Source organism: Gorilla gorilla, chromosome 4 (genome assembly GCF_029281585.2).
Source record: "Gorilla gorilla gorilla isolate KB3781 chromosome 4, NHGRI_mGorGor1-v2.1_pri, whole genome shotgun sequence".
NCBI classification, from domain to species: Eukaryota; Metazoa; Chordata; class Mammalia; order Primates; family Hominidae; genus Gorilla; species Gorilla gorilla.
The window spans coordinates 47,525,423-47,546,905 of NC_073228.2; the positions used below are offsets into that span (position 1 = coordinate 47,525,423).

The 21,483-nt window shown below is 47.1% G+C and overlaps 1 protein-coding gene across 17 annotated transcripts in view; it reads right to left on the reverse strand.

The window, feature by feature from the left end:
- Nucleotides 1-21,483, reverse strand: part of DBF4B (DBF4B-CDC7 kinase regulatory subunit) — a 68,574-nt gene that overhangs the window by 20,816 nt on the left and 26,275 nt on the right. For 5 of the 17 annotated variants that reach the window (XM_063706357.1, XM_063706356.1, XM_063706349.1 and 2 more), the window contains exons 3-10: nucleotides 17,711-17,751; nucleotides 17,424-17,617; nucleotides 14,493-14,635; nucleotides 7,453-7,667; nucleotides 6,534-6,584; nucleotides 5,281-5,368; nucleotides 3,383-3,456; nucleotides 674-710 (exon numbers count right to left, since the gene is read on the reverse strand). In XM_063706357.1, the coding sequence (XP_063562427.1) occupies nucleotides 674-710; nucleotides 3,383-3,456; nucleotides 5,281-5,368; nucleotides 6,534-6,584; nucleotides 7,453-7,667; nucleotides 14,493-14,635; nucleotides 17,424-17,617; nucleotides 17,711-17,751 (843 nt within the window). Of the gene's footprint in view, nucleotides 1-673; nucleotides 711-3,382; nucleotides 3,457-5,280; nucleotides 5,369-6,533; nucleotides 6,585-7,452; nucleotides 7,668-14,492; nucleotides 14,636-14,784; nucleotides 16,397-17,423; nucleotides 17,618-17,710; nucleotides 17,752-21,483 lie in introns of those variants that run through there. The other 12 variants (XM_063706354.1, XM_055387915.2, XM_055387913.2 and 9 more) reach the window with 7 other exon arrangements.

Sequence of the window (21,483 nt, forward strand, 5' to 3'; positions counted from 1 at the left end):
CCAAGCAAAAAGCAGCCTTTTCTCCTTTAGCAGCAGCTCTCATTAATTACTTTTTGGGGACAATTTCTTGTCTTTCTAATTAACTGAGACAGTTATTAAAATCAATTCCCCTACAGACTTCCTTGAATTTTGAGCATGAGAGAGGTGCCAAGTGACTTTTCTTAGCTCCTGCTTGTGCATGAATAAACGCCACTGAAAGAGCATCTTTGGGAGAAACATCCAGGGGGAGCAACTCTCCTGCTGTCCAAGAGGAACCAGGAGACGGAGTCCATCAATCTGCCAGTTTGTCAGTTTCACGGAGTTTGGCAGTTCTGAAAACGGTAGGCAGCTGTCAAACTGCCCACCCCCAAACTGCTACTGAATCAGAAGGAAAAGGATGCTGAACCTCAATTGATGCCCAGGAACAGCCAGAGGACACAGGAGCCAAAGTGTCTGCATGGGGTCTTGGCTCTAAAGGAGAAGCCCCAGCCCAGAAGCTCTGGACTTGCTCTTGGACATGCCTCTCTCGCTCCAGAAACCTGAGGACCAGGCCCTGGAAACACAAAGGGGCAAGATAACCTGGACTCGCTTGCTGCCACAGAAAAGTGAGCAGATGCTGCCACAGAGGGAGTCGTGGGGAAGTGTTTAGGGAGGGAGGGATTGCAATTAGATGAGGAAAAGCTACCACACTGACCTTTCCGTGTTCTTGACTCTGCTGCTGGACATGTTCCCTAAATGGAAAGAAAAAATAGGTTAAGGATGTGAGGAAGCCACGGGGGTCAAGGAACTGGGCCTGATAAGCCAAGTGGCTGCCAGTCTGTCCCACTTTGCTTCCTGCTGTTGAGAGGCCTGCAGAACCAGACTCTCAGGCCCTGAGCTGGAGCAGACCTGGGCACAACGGCTCCCTCCTCAGCAACACGATGAATAAGGGGGGCACTCGGTGTGTGAATCTTAATGGCAGCTGACTGTGCAGGGAGTGCAGGACAGTACAGAGAGCAAGAACTCTGGAGTCCCAGAGGCCTGGTGGGTACTTCAGCTCTGCCACCTGCAATGTGAAGAGTACCCACCGACCTCGTCGCATGTGGCACAGAATAGATGCTCACTAAATGGCGGCTTTATTTTCTAGGTACTGATGCTGTTCCAGGTACCCTATAGGACTAGGATAAAGACGATAGCCATTTGCTTTCCTATGTCCTATCTTGTGTACTCTGATCCTGTGGGTCAAAATCCATGTTTAAGCCAAGGTCAAACAAAGCTGATATTAAAAAGTAAATGGAGGCCGGGCGTGGTGGCTCACGCCTGTAATTTCAACATTTTGGTAGGCCGAGGCAGGTGGATTGCTTGAGCTCACAAGTTTGAGACCAGCCTGGGCAGCACAGTAAGACCCTATCTCTTAAAAAAAAAAAAAAAAAATTAGCCAGGCATGGTGGCGCATGCCCGTAGTCCTAGCTACTTGGGAGGCTGAGGTGGGAGGATGGTTTGAGCCCAGGAGGTGGAGGTTGCAGTGAACAGAGATGGCGCCACTGCACTCCAGCCTGGGCGAGAGAGCCAGACCTTGTCTCACAAAAAAAGTAAAGTAAAATAAATAAATAAAATAAAAAGAAAAAAGAGTAAATGGATCTTCTGGTGTATACCTGAAAAATAAGTAAATAAATATAAGATAAATGGAATAAAATAAAAAAATCAGCTTTAACTGGAGGGCCAGGATGATGGTGGATCCATGACCACCTGTGCCTCTGGGCCTTAAGAAGTTCCAGATTCTCCTCTAGGCCACACCTTGGGGGCAAACACAATCCAAAGAAGCCTCTCACATTCCCTTGCATATCAGCACATTACACCCAAAACCCACTTCACTGCTAGATATCTACAAAACTAATTTTTTTTTTCTTTTTTTTGAGACAGAGTCTCACTCTGTTGCCCAGGCTGGAGTGTAGTGGTGTGATCTCAGCTCACTGCAACTTCTGTCTCCAGGGTTCAAGCGATTCTCCTGCCTCAGCCTCCTGAGTAGCTGGGATTACAGGCATGTACCACCACACCCAGCTAATATTTGTATTTTAGTAGAGACAGGGTTTCACCATGTTGGCCAACTGGTCTCAAATCCCGACCTCAAGCGATTCACCTGCCTCGGTCTCCCAAATCACTGGGATTACAGGCGTAAGCCACTGTGCCTGGCCTACAAAACTGATTAAGTTAAAGTAAAAATGCTGTGTATCTGCATAGAAGGGGGGAATTGTTGACATATTTGCTTCTATGTGCATAGAGTCCTAGAAACTGTTCACACTTTCAGGGAGGGAGGTCAGTGGTTGAGGAGAAGCTGGATCAGGGAGAGAATTTTTGTTGTATACCCTTTTGAATTTTGAATAACACAAATTTAACAGCAGCAATGTCCCCAACACTCCTAGAGGAGAGGGTGTGGAGAGGGCGTCAGTGTCTGAATGCTCCATCCACTATTTTTTTAAGTTTTTTTGAGACAGAATTTTGCTCTGTCGCCTAGGCTGGAGTGCAGTGGTGCGATCATGACTCATTGCAACATGTCTCCCGGGTTCAAGATTCTCCTGCCTCAGCCTCCTGAGTAGCTGGGATTACAGGCATGTGCCACCACGCCTGGCTAATTTTTGTATTTTTAGCACAGTCGGGGTTTCACCACGTTGGCCAGGCTGGTCTTGAACTCCTGACCTCAAGTGATCTGCTGGCCTCGGCCTCCCAAAGTGCTGGAATTACAGGCGTGAGCCACCATGCCCAGCCGCTCCATCCACTTTGGATGTGGCTTGCTAGTTCTGTTAGCTAATTAGCACTGTTAACTAATAGTTATTACTGTTCGTCCTGTGCCTGGATGCCAGGCTGTGGGTAGATCTGTAGATTTAATCCTTCCTCAGATTGAGGCTTGGGTGAAGATACTGTGGCTTTAAACCAGGTTGGGCTCTCTTGATGTGGTACACACAGTTCTAACGCCAGCAAAGAATGGAAAACAAACAAGGATTTAGAAGATGGCAGCTATTTCAATCACTCCTTCTCACCCCTGCAGTATGCAGACTCGTTTCCAGTCTAGAGGCTGTACAGGGGAAGTTCCAGAATAGCAGCCTGCTCAGTGCCATGGGCATTTATGAACTTTATCTGGTCCAGAACTACTGTAGGCAGCCCATGGCCCAGGTGGTCCAGGCCATAGGGATGTCTCAGCAGGGTGTGTGCCATGGGAGGACTGCAAGTGCCACAGAGAAGAGAGAAGAAAGGGTGTTGCAAAGCTATGGGCGCTAGGACTGAGGTAAGTAAGAGGCTGCATTCCTCTTCCATCTTTCAGAATGGCCAGGAAGAGATGGTTTGGGCGGGCCATGGATTTACCTAAGTTGTCACTGATTTCACTGAAAACCATCCATTTGTCCTTCAGTTCAGCAGGATGACCTACCTCTGGCTTCTTTGGCTGTTGTTTTTTCACACATAAAGACGCAAGAGACAGCTGTTGCACATGCATCATCATTTCTGTGGAGAAGACAGAGGGTTTGTGCCAAAGGCTTCCAGTCTTCACTTACCTAGCACAGCCCCTTCCTGGGCTGCAGGACTAAACTCGCTCGGCCAGCCCACTGAATCACTCCAGCCTTGCCTGCCACCTTCTGGCTACACATCCCCTCTGCATCTCCTGACAGCGGAGGTTAAGGACTGGGTCCTCTATCCCTGCAACAGCACCTGAGCGGGTGTCATGCTCTTTTGCAGCATTGAATACAACTCATCTTTGAACAGAAGGTGCCTCATGGCTTGCTAAGGACTTTAAGGCACCCCTGAAGAGCTGTGGCTGTGAGGGAGGCCATGCTGTGTGAACTACTCAGCTGTACCCTCAGGTGAAAGACCAGCAAGGGCTAAACATGCTAGCACTCCTCTAACAGAGAAAGGCAGGGAAGGAGATCAAGTCAGAAATGGCTGATTTTTCAGTGAGATGAAGCCCTCCACATCCCAGACCAGGAACTTCCCCTGTACAGCCTCTAGACTCCCCTGGAAGATCTTGGTACCAAGGGGTGGGGCAGCGCCCCAGTCAGCACCTATGGGCTGTCCCATCTGGACCAATCCTCTAATATGGATCAGAGAAAACTCCAGACTCAAGAATGGAGCTGGGTATGAAACCACTCACTGCCAGTTGGTTCAAGACAACTATTCTAGTGTAAACAGGCTGCAAACAGGTTGTTTACAGTGTGAAAAAAGAAGGAGCACAAAATTTACAGCTGAGTAAAACTGAGAGTGGTGGGCCACACTACACACTCTGGTGAGACCCTGGACAATTTGCCTAATCCCTTTGAGGCTCAATTTCCTCATCCGTATAATGGGGACAAGACTGTAGTGAGGATTAAATGAGGTAATTCGTGGCACAGAGTCAATACCTGTTAGGTGGCCATGAATTTTTTTTTTTTTTTTTTTTTTGAGACGGAGTCTCGCTCTGTCGCCCAGGCTGGAGTGCAGTGGCGCAATCTCGGCTCACTGCAAGCTCCGCCTCCCGGGTTCACGCCATTCTCCTGCCTCAGCCTCCTGAGTAGCTGGGACTACAGGTGCCCGCCACCACGCCCGGCTGTTTTTGTATTTTTAGTAGAAAAGGGGTTTCACCGTGTTAGCCAGGATGGTCTCGATATCCTGACCTCGTGATCTGCCAGCCTCGGCCTCCCAAAGTGCTGGGATTACAAGCGTGAGCCACCGCACCTGGTCGAATTTTTTTTTTTTGAGACGGAGTCTCGCTCTGTCACCCAGGCTGGAGTGCAGTAGCATGATCTTGGCTGACTGCAACCTCTGCCTCCTGGGTTCAAGTGATTCTCCTGCCTCAGCCTCCTGAGTAGCTGGGATTACAGGCACGCACCACCAGGCTTGGCTAATGCTTGTATTTTTAGTAGAGACGGGGTTTCACCATGTTGGTCAGGCTGGTCTCGAACTCTTGACCTTGTGATCCACCCGCCTTGGCCTCCCAAAGTGCTGGGATTACAGGTGTGAGCCACCACGCCTGGCCAGTGGTCATGAATATTAAGATCATTTCTGCATTTGTAAAACAGGATCATCATACTAGCTGGGGGAGAGCTGTAGCAGGTGACATGAAACGGCATGTTCTAGGGACCTCCTGCGGGATGCCGAGGCCACAGCCTGCACTCTGCGTCCTCACCGCTTTCCCCCTTCCCCACATCCTCCCACCTTTGTGGATCAACATGGCAGCTGAGTACTTCTGGCTTCCAGTGACCAGAAGCTCACATGACCATGATCCTTCTAAAAGCTGACACTCCTGGTCAAAGTCACCAATTCTCCCTCCACAGGAGCCCAGCACAGAAAGGGTACCATCCACGTGCAGAATCCTCACTCCCCAAGAGCGGGCATTGGTCAGGAGGCTGCTGCTGCCCCCACTGCCTCCTCCACTGATGCTCCCCTGAAATTACAACACAGAGTCAGGTAGGAGCAGAGACTCCCCAAGGCCTGAAAGTGAAGGGGACAGATAGAAGTTGCTTCTGGGAGGCCTGAGTCATCCATGGGAGGGACTGCAGGGAGGCAGGTAGGAGAGAGAGAGTACAGTGCCCAGAGAGTCCATCCCAACCCCCAGGAAGACATCCTGTCCTCCACATGGCCACATTGGGAGAGGAAGGACCACTGGTCTGCCTATACATTGTGCTCTGGCCACCTCGTGACCAGGAAGGAACAGATGCTTCTGAGAGAGCTGTTCGTTGGGAGGGCCTCTGCGAGGAAAGCTCTCAGCACAGTAAGTACACAACAAACACGGTGACCATCATCCTCACTGAGCATGAAACTATGCTAGCTGCAGATCTTCCCCCTCCACTGGCTCAGTCCAGCAGCACCACCTCCCCCATCACAGCCATGTACCCCTCCTGATGTCACCAGCATGACTCTTCTCACAAGATCACCTTAACTCCTCCTCCTGCCACTAAACTTTAACAGCCCTGGATTTTCACACAAGGAATAAAGAGTTACTTGTTTTTTGTTTTTTTTTTTGAGACAGAGTCTAGCTCTATCACCCAGGCTGGAGTGCAGTGGCACAATCTCGGCTCACTGCAACCTCCACCTCTCAGGTTCAAGCGATTCTTCTGCTTCAGCCACCTGAGTAGCGGGGACTACAGGTGCGTGCCACCACACCCTGCTAATTTTTCGGTAGAGATGGGGTTTCGCCATGTTGGCCAGGCTGGTCTTGAACTCCTGGCCTCAAGTGGTCCACCCACCTCAGCCTCCCAAAGTGCTGGGATTATAGGCGTGAGCCACCACACCCAGCCTAGAGTTACTTGTAAAAGAAGTCTGGCTTCTGTACCCAGCAACCCTGTCCGGCCACATCCCACATCCCCACAGTTCTCTTGGTAGGCTCCAGAGTTGGAGGTGGCTCTGGCTTCAACACTTACTCTCTAGGTGAATGGCTAAATAACTTGTCTGAGCCTCCACTACCTGATGTAGAAGAAGGAAATAATGACAATGCTACATATCGCAGAGTGTGCATTTTGTGTGGGTGCTTCAGAAGAACCTGGGAAGAAGAGTGAAATCCCTCCCTATGCTGGAGACCACCCGCTCTGTCCCATCTTGCCCCAGCTCACCTGGTTTCTGATGGCCTTCTGCAGCAGCTCCTTCCCTCTGCTTAGAGGCACCTGACAGGGACAGAAGAGCAGTGAGGTCTGCTGTTAGGCCACCTGTGCACTGAAAGATGTTTACACAGGAGCTGGTGAGGGGTTATGTCTTGGGGTTATGTCCCTCGGAAAGCTGGGAGCAGTGACAACTGAGGATTGGTAGAAATGAGAGCCTAGAAAACGTTTAGGAGGTAAAGGTAAAGCCACAGGAAATTTAGGTCACCCTGAGGTGGCAGCCTGAACCTGGTGGAGAGAAGGGCACTCTGAATTCACTGAGATCCAATTGTTACAAATGTCCTGAGACCCTCTTTAAGAGTCTCTGCACCCTCCAGGAGATAATGAAAGCAAATGTTTCACTTTAGAAATTTTTGCTTGTAGGAAGTCCCATCTGTCATCACAATGCCAACAGTGTATGTTCATGGACATTTTAATATTAATATGTTAGACAAAATAAGAATGTAAGCCTAGAGGGGAAAAGCCATATTCCATTTTAAATCAAAGACATAACACGTGTATTGTCCAAACTCTTGGCCCTTCATACATGCAAGCAAGGAAGAAGGGAATGGCTGCCTACTCAGGGTACTCCTGCCCAAGCGCAGACCAATCCCAACACGTCTTCTCTGGTTTATGAAGACTCTCCTCTGGTTTCTAAACCTCTGACTTTCAAGTCCCATAAAAACTGACATAAGGCATAAAAGGGTAGCATGGGGGATAGTATGTTGCTGAGGTGTTTAGATCCAGAGCTATGATAAAATATTCTCAGTCCCTGAATTCAAATGAGAGATTAAATTAATCCAGATGAAATTAAAACCAGAGACTGCCTTAAAAGGCTCACCAAAGCCTACTTCCTTTGTTTACACAGCATACCTTTCCTACATGAGGTTCTTACCGAGTCAACAGGTTTCTGTGAAGGCCTGGGGTGGCTGCCTTTTGGATCAACCATGGCCGATGTTTCCACTCTGACCTCACTGGGGCTAGGGCTAGGGCAGCCTCTGTGGCTTTTCCCACTGCTCTCTGCCTTTACTTCTCTGCGGCTGGACACGATGTAACTTACTTCTTTGCTCAGAAAACCCTCAATTACCTGAAACCAGATCACAGAGGTGGCTGAAAACCAAAAAGCAAATGCAGAATTGTCAATATAAAGAGGCTGGAGAAGGAAATCTTGGCTGCCAGGAGTTCCAGAATCAATGTCTTTAAATAGACTAAACGCAGTTTTATACCAAGTTCCTAAGAAGACATCATCCTGAAATCTAATGGGGTGTGTGTGTGTGTGTGTGTGTGTGTGTGTATCACAGGTTTTGTCTCCAGGACTGCTGCCCCTGACCCAGTGGCAGAAGGCTGCGGGCTTTTGAGTTCTATGAGCAGTTTGAGTTTGCATGCAGCAAGAACACATTGAAAGAGCTGGAAAGGATTAAGACTAGATTGTGTAAGCCATGATTTTTCTGTGTAAGACACACTGGGGACCAGGTGTGGTGGCTGATGCCTGTAATCCTAGCACTGTAGGAGGCTGAGGTGGGAGGATCACTTGAGGTCAGGAGTTCAAGACCTGCCTGGGCAACATAGCAAGATCCTGTCTCTAAAATTTTTTTTTTTTTTAATTAGCTGGGTGTTGTTACATGCACCTATAGTCCTAGCTACTTGGGAGGCTGAGGCAGGAGCATCACTTGAGCCCAGTAGTTCAGTGATGCAGTGAGCTATGACTGCACCACTACACTCCAGCTTGGGGAGTGAAATCCTGTCTCTAAAAAAAAAGAAAAAAAAAGGCTAAAATGGCTTATTTTATGTTATATACACTTTACCACTATTTAAAAAAATTAGTTATGAATTGAAGGATTACATTTACCTTTTTTTTTCTTTTCTTTTCTTTTTTTGAGACAAGGTCTCACTTTGTCTCCCAGGCTGTAGTGCGGTGGCGTGATCTCGGCTCACTCTAATCTCCACCTCCCGGTTCAAGCAATTCTCCTGCCTCAGCCTCCCAAGTAGCTGGGACAACAGGTGTGTCCCACCACACTGGCTAATTTTTGTATTTTTAGAAGAGATGGGGTTTCACCATGTTGGCCAGGCTGGTCTGGAACTCCTGACCTCAAGTGATCTGCCCACCTTGGCCTCCCAAAGTGTTGGGATTACAGGTGTGAGCCACCGTGTCTGATCACATCTACCTTTTTTTCGTCACCAGGCAGGAGTGCAGTCATGCGATCTCAGCTCACTGCAACCTCCGCCTCCCAGGTTCAAGCAATTCTCCTACCTCAGCCTCCCAAATAGCTGAGACTACAGGCGCATGCCACCACGCCCAGCTAATTTTTGTAATTTTAGTAGAGATGGGGTTTCACCATGTTGGCCAGGATGGTCTCGATCTCTTAACCTTGTGATCTGCCCGCCTTGGACTCCCAAAGTGCTGGGATTACAGGTGTGAGCCACCGTGCCTGGCTGCATCTACCTTTTTTAATATAGCAAAAGCAAATGCTAGAGGGTAGGAGTAGGGCAATCAATGATTATCCTATATAAATAAAGGAGACTGTTAATGACCATATATTCCTCCTCCCATCCCAGTATACCCACTCCTTTGCAATATGACTTTGCTCTTCCTGCCATTAGGAGGTGGGACCTACTTTTTTATGCCCTTCAGTCTGACTCGATTGGACCGATAGAACATGTGGAAATTATGATGTGTGAGTTCTGGAGCCTAGGCCTCAGAGGCCTTAGCTTCCTGCCTCACTTTCTGGGAAGGTGGCCTTGAGACCACCATGTTAAATCAGCTAGTCTAGCTTATTGCATATAGTTATGATAACTGACACAGAGTGCCAGATGTGTGAGTGAGGCCATCTTGGTCTTTCCAGCCCAGGTGACCGTCCAGCTGAATCCAGCCTCAGGAGTGAGCCCTGCTGAAACCACCAGATAAACCACTCAGCCAACCCACAGCATAATGAGAAATAATAAATTGTTGTTTTGGCCAGGTGTGGTGGCTCATGCCTGTAACCTGTAATCCCAGCACTTTGGGAGGCCAAGGCAGGTGGATCACCTGAGGTCAGGAGTTTGAGACCAGCCTGGCCAACATGGTGAAACTTCGTCTTCACTAAAAGTACAAAAAAAAAAAAAAAAAATTAGCCAGGCATGGTGGCAGGCACCTGTAAACCCAGCTACTCTGGAGGCTGAGGAAGGAGAATCGCTTGCACCTGGGAGTCGGAGGTTGCAGTGAGCCAAGATCGCACCATTGCACTCCAGCCTGGGCATCAAGAGCGAAACTTTGTCTAAAAATAAATAAATAAATAGAAAATAAATTGTTGCTTTAAGCCCAAGTAGGGTTGGTGTTTTACATAGCAAAGGCTAAATGACAGAAAGGACTAAAAGTTCAAAATGTAATTATGGGCCAGTTTGGTTATATAATCCTCATTCTATCCATCCTCACCACTGAGTTTCTGCAGTCCTGAGTTTCTGGGTTTGACAGCAAAGAGCCTCTCCATTCCAAGCCCTATTCATCCAGTTTCCCCAGTTATTAGTCTCTTTTGGGTCAAGCACTATCATGCTGTTTTCTTTTTTTTTTCTTTTTGAGACAGAGTCTTGCTCTGTTGCCCAGGCTGGAGTGCAATGGCACAATTTTGGCTCACTAGAACCTCTGCCTCCCGGGTCCAAGCGATTGTTGTGCCTCAGCCTCCCGAGTAGCTGGGACTACAAGTGCGTGCTACCATGCCCTGCTAATTTTTTTATATTTTTAGTAGAGACAAGGTTTCATCATGTTGGCCAGGCTGGTGTAGAACTCCTGACCTCAGGTGATCTGCCCACCTCAGCCTCCCAAAGTGGGATTACAGGTGTGAGCCACTGAGCCTAGCCTAAACATATATATGGTTTTTTTTTTTTTTTTTTTTGAGACGGAGTCTTGCTTTGTTGCCCAGGCTGGAGTGCAGAGGCATGATCTTGGCTCACTGCAACCTCCACCTCCCGGTTTCAAGCAATTCTCCTGCCTCAGCCTCCCGAGTAGCTGGGATTACAGGCGCATACCACCACACGTGTCTAATTTTTGTATTTTCAGTACAGACGGTGTTTCACCATGTTGGCCAGGCTGGTCTTGAACTCTTGGCCTCAAGTGATCCGCCCGCCTCGGCCTCCCAAAGTGCTGGGATTACAAGTGTGAGCCACCGTGCCTAGCCCCTAAAAATATTTTAATGGAATCAAATATAGCAAATGCTTTTTACTCAAAGTTGTTCACCTGTGTTATTTCTAAACGCTAAAAATTATTAAGAGTCTAAATGTCCACAGAGCAACAGTTAAGTAAATTAATAATCCACTCAAAAGAATATTATATTCCCACCACAAATGATGCATATGAAGGGCAATAATGATAGAAAAGTGCTAACGCTTTAAGGTTATGGGTAAAAAATTGATAATAAAAATGTACTAACTCCAGCTGGATGCTGTGGCTCATGCCTGTAATCCTAACATTTTGGGAGGCTGAGGTGGGGGGATTGCTTGACGCCAAGAGTAAAAGACCAACCTGGCCAACATAGCGAGACCCTGTCTCTAAAATTAAAAAAAAAGTACTCATGATCATAGCTAGAAAAAAAATAAGCATTGCCCTGCCCCTCCCAGCCCTGCCCTCCACTCCCTCTTGCAGGCAACTGGGTAAGGCAAAAATAAATAAATAAATAAATAAATAAATAAATAAATAAATAAAAAAGGGCCGGGTGCGATGGCTCACACCTGTAATCCCAGCACTTTGGGAGGCTGAGGTGGGTGGATCACCTGAGGTCAGAAGTTCGAGACCAGCCTAACCAACATGGAGAAACCCCGTCTCCACTAAAAATACAAAATTAGCCAGGCATGGAGGTGCATGCCTGTAACTGCAGCTACTTGGGAGGCTGAGGCAGGAGAATCGCTTGAACCCAGGAGGTGGAGGTTGCAGTGAGCTGAGATCGCACCATTGCACTCCAGCCTGGGCAACAAGAGCAAGACTCCATCTCAAAAAAAAAAGAAAGAAAAAGGGCCAGTAGCAGTGGCTCAGGCCTGTAATCCCAGTACTTTGGGAGGCTGAGGTGGGAGGATTACTTGAATACGGGAGGTCGTGACCAGTCTGGGGCAACATGGCGACACTCTGCCTCTACAAAAAATACAAAAATGATCAGGGCATGGTGGCGAGCACCTGTAGTCCCAGCTACAGGGAGACTGAGGCGGGAGGATCACCTGAGTCTGGGGAGGTTGAAGCTGTAGTGAGCCATGACCACGCCCCTGCGTTCTAGCCTGTGTGACTGAGTGTGGCCCCCTTAAAAAAAAAAAAAAAAAAGAAGCACAAAAAAACAAAGGCAGGATGGAGGCAGAAGGTAGATGGGCATTACCAAGGGCTAGGAGTATCAAGGATATAGGGAGTTGCCCAAGCATATAGGGAGTGACTGATAATGGGTACAGGGTTTCCTTTTTGGGGTGATGAAAATGTTCTACAATTGACTATGCGATCATACAACTTACACATTTCTGTGAATATACTAAAAACCACTGAGCTGTGTACTTTAAACGGATGAATTTTATGACATGTGAATTATATCTAAATTAAGCCATTATGAGAGGAAGGGAGGAAAGAAAAATACTTAAAAATGCTGGTTGTCACTTGGAGTAGTTCCATGTTCTCTAAAATTTCTAGAGTGAACAGATAATATGTTTATTTATTTTAACATTATTTTTGAGACAGGGTCTTGCTCTGTCATCCAGGCTGGAGTGTCGTGGTGCAATCATAGCTCACTATAGCCTCAAACTCCTGAGCTCAGATAATCCTCCCAGCTTAGCCTCCTGAGTAGCTGGACTATAGGCATGTACCACTGGCCCCAGCTAATGTTTTTTTTTTTTTTTTTTTTTGAGATGGAGTCTCGCTCTTGTTGCCCAGGCTGGAGTGCAATGGCGTGATCTCGACTCACCGCAACCTCCGCCACCTGAGTTCAAGTGATTCTCCTGCCTCAGCCTCCTGCGTCGTTGGGATTACAGGCATGTGCCGCCACACCTGGCTAATTTTGTATTTTTAGTAGAGACAGGGTTTCTCCATGTTGGTCAGGCTGGTCTCAAACTCCTGACCTTAGGTGATCTGCCCACCTGGGCCTCCCAAAGTGCCGGGATTACAGGAGTAAGCCACCGTGCCCGGCAGCTATAATTTTATTTTTCGTAGAGATGAGGTCTCACTATGTTGCCCAGGCTGGTCTCAAACTCCTGGACTCCAGCAATCCTCCCACCTCAGCCTCCCAAAGTGTTGAGATCACAGGTATGAGCCACCACAACTGGCCATTAAGTTTCCTTTTTTTGGCTGGGCACGCTGGCTCACGCCTATAATCCCAGCACTTTGGGAGGCCGAGGCGGGAGGATCACGAGGTCAGGAGATCAAGACCATCCTGGCTAACACGGTGAAACCTCGTCTCTACTAAAAATACAAAAAAAATTAGCCGGGCGTGGTGGTAGGCGCCTGTAGTCCCAGCTACTTGGGAGGCTGAGGCAGGAGAATGGCATGAACCCGCAAGGCGGAGCTTTCAGTGAGCCGAGATGGCGCCGCTGCACTCCAGCCTGGGTGACAGAGCGAGACGCTGTCGCAGAAAAAAAAAAAAAGTTTCTCTTTTTTTTGAGACAGGGGCATGCTGTGTCACCCTGGCTGGACTGCCTCCCGGGGCTCAAGCGAGTCTCATGCCTCAGCCTACTGGGTAGCCGAGACTACAGGCATGTGCCACTGTACCTGGCTAATTTTTGTATTTTTAGTAGAGACAGGGTTTTGCCATGTTGGCCAGGGTGATCTAAACTCCTGGGCTCAAGTGATCCACCTGGCTCGGCCTCCCAAAGTGCTAGGATTACAGGTGTGAGCCACCGCACCCAGCCTTTTTTTGAGACAAGGTCTCACTCTGTTGCCCAGGCTGGAGTGCAGTGGTGCAAGACCTCGACTTCAGCTCACTGTAACCTCCGCCTTTTGGGCTCAAGTGGTCCTCCTACCTCAGCCTCCCAACTACAGTCATGCACCACCACACCCGCTTAATTTTTTGTATGTTTTGTAGAGACGGGCTCTCGCCATGTTGCCAGGCTGATCCTGAACTCCTGGACTCAAGTGATCCGTCCTCCTCAGCCTCCCGAACTGCTGGGAGGACAGTCATGAGCCACTGTGCCCAGCCTAAGTTTCTAATAAGGAAAAAGATTTATCTTTATTTTTGGAAGGTTATTTATTTATCATTATTTTTTTTTGAGACAGAGTCTCGCTCTGTCTCCCAGGCTGGAGTGCAGTGGTACAATCTCGGCTTACTGCAAACTCCGCCTCCCAGGTCCAAACAATCCTCCTGCCTTAGCCTCCTGAGCAGCTGGGACTATAGGCGCCCACTATGATGCCTGGCTAATTTTTGTTATTTTTAGTAGAGACAGGGTTTCGTCATTTAGGCCAGGGTAGTCCCTAACTCCTGACGTCAAGTAATCCACCTGCCTTGGCCTCCCAAAGTGCTGGGATTACAGGTGTGAGCCACTGCGCCTGGCCAAAAAAATGGTTTATATTTAAAATTGCTTTCGGAAATGTAGTGAGACCGCTGAAAATACCTGGAAACTGCTGGGTGTGGTGGCTCACGCCTGTAATCCCAGCACTTTGGGAGGCCGAGGTTGGCAGATCATGAGGTCAGGAGTTCAAGACCACCCTGACCAACAAGGTGAAACCCCATCTCTACTAAAATACAAAAAGTTAGCCAGACGTGGTGGTGTGTGCCTGTCATCTCAGCTACCTGGGAAGTTGAGGCAGGAGAATTGCTTGAACCCGGGAGGCAGAGGTTGCAGTGAGCTGAGATCACGCCACTGCACTCCAGCCTGGGTTACAGAGCAAGACTCTGTCTCAAAAAAGAAAATACTTGGAAGCCATAGATATAATCCCTATCCAACTCCTGCTCTAAGCCTGCAAAGGCACATGGCATCACAGGAGAAGAGCAGGTTACCTACCCCACCCAGCTGCTGAATGGCCCCCGTCAAAAACTGGAGATTCTTGCCAGCAGGCAGATCCAAGTAAAAGGACTTTCCGGAAAAGGGATGCTTCCCGGCACCTGGTGAGTTCTTCTGGCATTTTCCTAGACACCTGGAAACTCCTAGAAAACAATAAAGAGGAGCAAAGTAAGAAGCTTGAAAAGAGAGTCCTGAAGCCAGGTGGCCCTCACTGACAGCTCAGTCTGTGTGCTATAATAGCACAGACTAGACCCTGGGCACACACAGACAGCTGCAAAGCCAATGCCCTTACCCTCAGAAGCTCAGATGTGGTGAAATTGGAACCTTCCAAACAAGATAATAAGCAAACAAGGCTTGCTGACTTCTTCACTTCTTCCTTAGAATCTAAATCTAGGAAAGCCATTTAAGTAAAAAGAAATTAGACAGATCCCCAAACTAGACATTGGGGGGCTGCAGTGAATAGGAAGCTAGGGAAAAGAGGGCCGAGATTCACACGGGGGTGCCAGGCAGGAGGATGCTTTCTAGCTGTGCTGAGTGAGTCCCTGCCTGCCGTTGCCAGTGCCCAGCCCCTAACCAGAGTCAGCAGGGTAACATCATGGCAGTGTTGCCGCCTAGCTTAGGGCGAATATGCATGTGTATTCGAGACAGATAAGAGGGTAAGGGGACAGTGAACTTGTTGGCTCCTGAATGGGCCTACTTCCCAACCTCTGCATTTGGTAACTTAGGTAATTATAACTCAAAAAGACAGCTCTTGAAAAACAACAAGACAAAGAGTGTGTGAGTGTGTGTGTGTGTGTGTGTGTGTGTGTGTGTTGGAGAGCACAGAATGCTGCTGCAAATGGAGAGTGAATGAGCCCATATTCCAGGGGCTTTGCACCATAGTGGGGTCGTTTCCTCTTTTTTTTTTTTCCCCCTTTTGAAACGGAGTTTCGCTCTTGTTGCCCAGGCTGGAGTGCAATGGCGCGATCTTGGCTTATCGCAACCTCCTTCTTCCAGGTTCAAGCGATTCACTTGCCTCAGCCTCCCCAGTAGCTGGGATTACAGGCATGCACCACCATGCCTGGCTAATTTTGTATTTTTAGTAGAGTCAGGGTTTCTCCATGTTGGTCAGGCTGGTCGCAAACTCCCGACCTCAGGTGATCTGCTCGCCTCGGCCTCCCAAAGTGCTGGGATTACAGGCGCGAGCCACCACGCCTGGCCTGGGTTGTTTCCTCTTCTATGCAACCTCCAATCCCTAAACTCAACGGAGGGACACATGAGATAGGGCGTAAGCTTTTGATCTTCCTTCGAGCAGCACGTTACCAATCGGAGTGGCTAATGTCCCAAAGGGACATTTGTGTATAAGAAAACATGAGGCAACTGAAGAAAGCAAGTACCACCAAAGAAACTTTATCTGGTATAGATTGTCTATCTGTCATAATAATGAACCAGATAGGAAAAAGAAAAACCATTAAAGTATAATAAATATCCTCGAAAAGGCTAGGGAGGATACAGGAAAACATAAAGCAGGAACAGCAGTTAAAGAAAAGAATTAGGCCAGGCACAGTGGCTCATACCTGTAATCCCAGCACTCTGGGAAGCCGAGGTGGGTACTTTACTTGAGGCCAGGAGTTCGAGACCAGCCTGGGCAACATGGCAAAACTCTGCCTCTACTAAAAATAGAAAAATTAGCTGGGCATAGTGGTGCACACCTGTAATCCCAGCACTCTGGGAAGCCGAGGTGGGCACATTACTTGAGGCCAAGAGTTCGAGACCAGCCTGGGCAACATGGCAAAACCCTGCCTCTACTAAAAATAGAAAAATTAGCTGGGCATGGTGGTGCACACCTGTAATCCCAGCTACTTGGGTGGCTGAGGCACAAGAATTGCATGATCCCGGGAGGCAGATGTTGCAGTGAGCTGAAATCACGCCACTGCACCCCAGACTGGGTGACAGAGGGAGATTCTGTCTCAAAAAAGGGGGGGGGGGGGAAGAATTAGTTGGAGATAATGGACATGAAAAACATAGTATTTTTTAAATCTTGGCCAGGTGCTGTGTTTCACACCTGTATCCCAGTACTTTGGGAGGCTGAGGCGGGTGGATCACTTGAGATAAGGACTTCGAGACCAGCCTGGCCAACATGGTGAAACCCCGTCTCCACTAAAAATACAAAAAATAACCGGGCGTGGTGGTTCACGCCTGTAATCCCAGCTACTCGGGAGGCTGAGGCAGGAGAATTGTTTGAACCCAGGAGGTGGAGGTTACAGTGAGTTAAGAGTTAAGATTACACTACTGCATTCAAGCCTGGGAAATCAAGCGAGATTGACTTAAAAAAAAAAAAAAAGCCAGATAATAGCAAGCGTTGGTGAGGATATGAGAAACTGGAACCCTCATATACTTCTGGAGGGAATGTGGAATCGTGCAGTCACATTGGAAAACCATGTGTTAGTTTCTCAAAAGGTTAAACACAGAGTTACCGTATGACCCAGCAATTTTACTCCTGGGTATATCCTTGAGAAATGAAAACACAGCCACATGAAAACTTGTAAATGAATGCTTATAGCAATATTAATCATATAGCCAAAAAGTGGAGTCTTTCCCATCTTGCAAGATGATGGGTGAGAAAGCTGAGAAGCCAGATACTAAAGAGAAGAAACCTAAGGCCAAGAAAGCTGATGCTGGTGGCAAGGTGAAAAGGGGCAACCTCAAGGCTAAAACGTCCAAGACAGGGAAGCCCCATTGCAGCCGCAATCCAGTCCTTGTCAGAGGAATTGCAGATATTCCCGATCTGCTATGTATTCCAGAAAGACCATGTCCAGGAAGAAGTACTCAGCTGCTAAATCCAAGGTTGAAAAGAAAAAGAAGTTTCTTGCAACTGTTACAAAACCAGTTGGTGTTGACAACAACAGTGGTACCCAGGTGGTTAAACTTCACAAAATGCCTAGATATTACCCTACTGAAGACGTGCCTCTAAAGCTGTTGAGCCATGGCAAAAGAAACCCTTCAGTCAGCATGTGAGAAAACTGCGATCCAGCATCACCTCCAGGACGATTCTGATCATCACCACTGGGCGCCACAGAGGCGAGGGTGGTTTTCCTGAAGCAGCTGGTCTTGGGACTGGACCTCTGGTCCTCAATCAAGTTCCTCTACGAAGAACACACCAGAAATTTGTCATTGCTACCTCAACCAAAATTGGTAGCAGCAATGTAAAAATTGCAAAACGTCTTACTGGTGCTTACTTTAAGAAGGTGTGGAAGCCTAAACACCAGGAAGGTGAGACCTTTGACACAGAAAAAGAGAAATAGATTACAGAGCAGCGCAAGACTTATCAGAAAGCTGTGGACTCACATGTTTTACAAGAAAATCAAAGCTTTCCTCAGCTCCAGGGCTACCTGTGATCTGTGTTTGCCCTAACGAATGGAATTTATCCTCACAAATTGGTGTTCTGAATTTCTTAAGAACCTAATAACTGATAACATTTTGTTTGTGTCTCTTAAAAAAAAAGTGGAAACTCATATGTCCATCTGATGAATGGATAAACAAAATGTGGTATATCCATATAATGGAACACTACTCAACAATGAAAAGGAATGATGTACTGACACATGGCACCACATGGATAAACTGCAAAAGCATTATGCTAAGTGAAAGAAATCAGTCACAAAAGACTACATATTTTATGACTCTATTTATATGAAATGTCCAGAAGAGGCAAATTTATAGAAACAGAAAGTAGATTAGCAGATGACTAGGGCTGGGGAGTCAGGAGAAATTTGGGAGTGGCTGCTAATGGGCATTCTTTTTTGGAGTGAGAAAAGTGCTCTAAATTGATTGTGGTGATGGTTGCCCAATTCTGTGAACATACTAAGTCACTGAATTGTACGCTTTATATGGATGAATTGTGTGGTGTGTGAACTATAACTCAAAAAAGCTGTTAAGAAAAAAAAAATAGGACAGGCGTGGTGGCTCATGCTTGTAATCCCAGCACTTTGGGAGGCCGAGGCGGATGGACAATGAGGTCAGGAGATCAAGACCATCCTGGCCAACACGGTGAAACCCTGTCTCTACTAAAAATACAAAAATTAGCTGGGCATGGTGGCACGTGCCTGTAATCCCAGCTACTTGGGAGGCTGAGGCAGAGTAATTGCTTAAGCCAGGGAGTTGGAGGTTTCAGTGAGCCAAGATCGCGCCACTGCACTCTAGTCTGGCAACAGATCAAGACTCCGTCTCAAAAAAAAAAAAAAAAAATTTATTTATTTTGAGACAGAGTCTCACTCTGTCACCCAGGCTGGAGTGCAGTGGCGTGATCTTGGCTCACTACAACCTCTGTCTCCCGGGTTGAAGTGATTCTTCTGCCTGAGCCTCGAGTAGCTGGGATTACAGGCATGCGGCACCAAAGCCAGCTCTAAAAGAAAAACAATTTAAATCTCAGTATTTGCACAGTCTCAAAGTATCTTCCTGTAAGATAGTTATTAATTACAGAAGGTAAAACAGTAACTTCTCAGTGGAAAAACCTAGCAGACACCACTTTTAATCAAGGGATCGAAGTTAATGAGATTTATCTTATCTTCATCATGTGCCTCCTGATAACATACTGGAGAGGGGATAACATCACTTCTGTGCCAAAAATGCTTTAGCTGAATTCAATCATGTGGACGTACCAAACAAACCCAAATTTAGAGGTGACTTCAAAAGTACTGAGGTCATCAAAGACAAAGAAAGAATGAGGACCTCCTCTCAGGAGGAAACTAACGAGATATAATTAAAAGCAATGTGTAACCTTTTTTTTTTTTTTGAGATAGAGTCTTGCTCTGTCGTCCAGGCTGGAGTGCAGTGGTGCGATCTTGGCTCACTGCAACCTCTGCCTCCCAGGTTCAAGCGATTCTCCTGCCTCAGCCTCCCAAGTAGCTGGGACTACAGGCGCACACCACCACGCCCAGCTAATTTTTGTATTTTTAGTAGAGACGGCCATGTTGGCCAGGATGGTCTTGATCTCTTGAACTCATGATCCGCCCGCCTCGGCCTCCCAAAGTGCCGGGATTACAGGCATGAGCCATCGTGCCCAGCTGCAACATGTAATCTTAAACCAGGACAAGAACATTGGGGGATAATTAGTAAAATGTGAATGAGATCTATAGATTAGTTAATAATATCAATATTAATTTCCGGATTTTCTTTTCTTTCTTTTTTTGAGACAGGATCTCACTCTGTCACTCAGGCTAGAGTGCAGTGGTGTGATCATGGCTCACTGCAGCCTGGACCTCCTGGGCTCAAGGGATCCTCCCCCTGAGCCTCCTGAGTAGCTGGGACCACATGCATCACCATGTCACGCACCACCATACCTGGCAAATTTTTTTGATTTTCTGTAGAGACAAGATCTCACTATGTTGCCCATTCTGGTCTTGAACTCCTGGGCTCAAGTGATCTTCTCATCTCAGCCTCCCAAAGTGCTGGGATTACAAGCATGAGCCAACACGCCTAGCCCCCTGGATTTTTTTTTTTTTTTTTTTTTTTTTTGAGACCAGGTCTTGCTTTGTACCCAGGCTAGAGTGCAGTGGCACGATCTCGGCTCAGTCCAACCTCTGCCTCCCGGATTCAAGTGATTCTCCTGCCTCAGCCTTCCAAGTAGCTGGGATTACAGGTGCCTGCCACTACATCCAGCTAATTTTTTTTGTATTTTTAATAGAGACAGGGTTTCACCATGTTGTCCAGGCTGGTCTCGAAATCCTAGCTTCAGATGATTCCCCCGCCTTGGCCTCCCAAAGTGCTGGGATTACAGGCGTGAGCCACCACGCCCGGCCTGGATTTTTTTAATTGTACTATTATTACATAGATGTTAATATTTGGGGAAGCTGGGTAAAGAGTAGGAACCTTTGACTATTTTTGAAATTTTTTTATAACTGTGAAATTATTTTAAAATTAAAAACGAAAAGATCTATCCACATCAATAGATGAGCTAAATAGAACAGTGTGAGCTGGTAAATTAGGTTGAGTAACTCTTCCAGAAGGTATCACAAAGAGATAAATAAATGGACATCAGAGAATTTAAGAAATGCAGAGGATAGGGATAGAAATGTCAACAACACCAGAAGAGTTGCAAAGGGGGAAAAACAATGGAGAGAAGAAAATATTTGAAGAAATAATGAACCAGGCTTCTGAATAAATGTGGAAGATGAATACAAGAACTTCTGTTCTCTCTCCAAATCTCACTAAAGTGACAGAAAAAGAATAAAAATAGATAAAGAAACTGGCAAGAAGACAACAGGCAAGAGATGCTACAAAATGTTGGACGCTGGAAATTAGATGGGTGAGTGAAAAACAGACAGGAGATAAGAGAAGGCTAAATCCTAAGCCAACAAGAAGCAAGCTGATTAGAGCTGAAAGGCCCAATCAGAGGGACCATACAGAGTAGAATGCTAGAATGAAACAGTAGGCTAAAATACCAATTATTTGAAAGACTTTAAAAAGAATAGACTCTCAGAACCCTCTCCCACCCCAGCAGAAGACTAGAGCCGTGGTTCTTAACTGGGGAGATTTTTCCCCTCAGGGGATACTTGGCAACCTCTGGAAATGTTTTTGGCTGGCACAACTGGAAAGTGGGTGTGCTCCTGGCATCTAGCGGGTGGAGGCCAGGGATGCCACTTAGTATCTTACAAAGCACAGGACAACCTCAGAAAACAATTACTTGGCTCAAAATGTCAATAGTCTTGGGGCTGAAAAAATCCCTGGACTAGAGGAACATTGGGCACAGGTGAAAGCAAAGATAAAGCCCCAGTGAAAACATAGGGGATCAAAAGAATATCTGTATACTGAACAGTAGGACCTACAGATCTGTTGCCCCAGTGAGCTCCCAGAATGCTGACAAGCTTATACTTACCAGAGAGAGGTTTGGAGGACTCTTCTCTAGGGAACTGACTAGCCCAAGACAAAAACATACAAACTAGTGACAATTGAGGTCCCTCCCCCACAAAATTGCCAGGTCCCAGCTTACAATGAAGTCTATCAAGTTGAC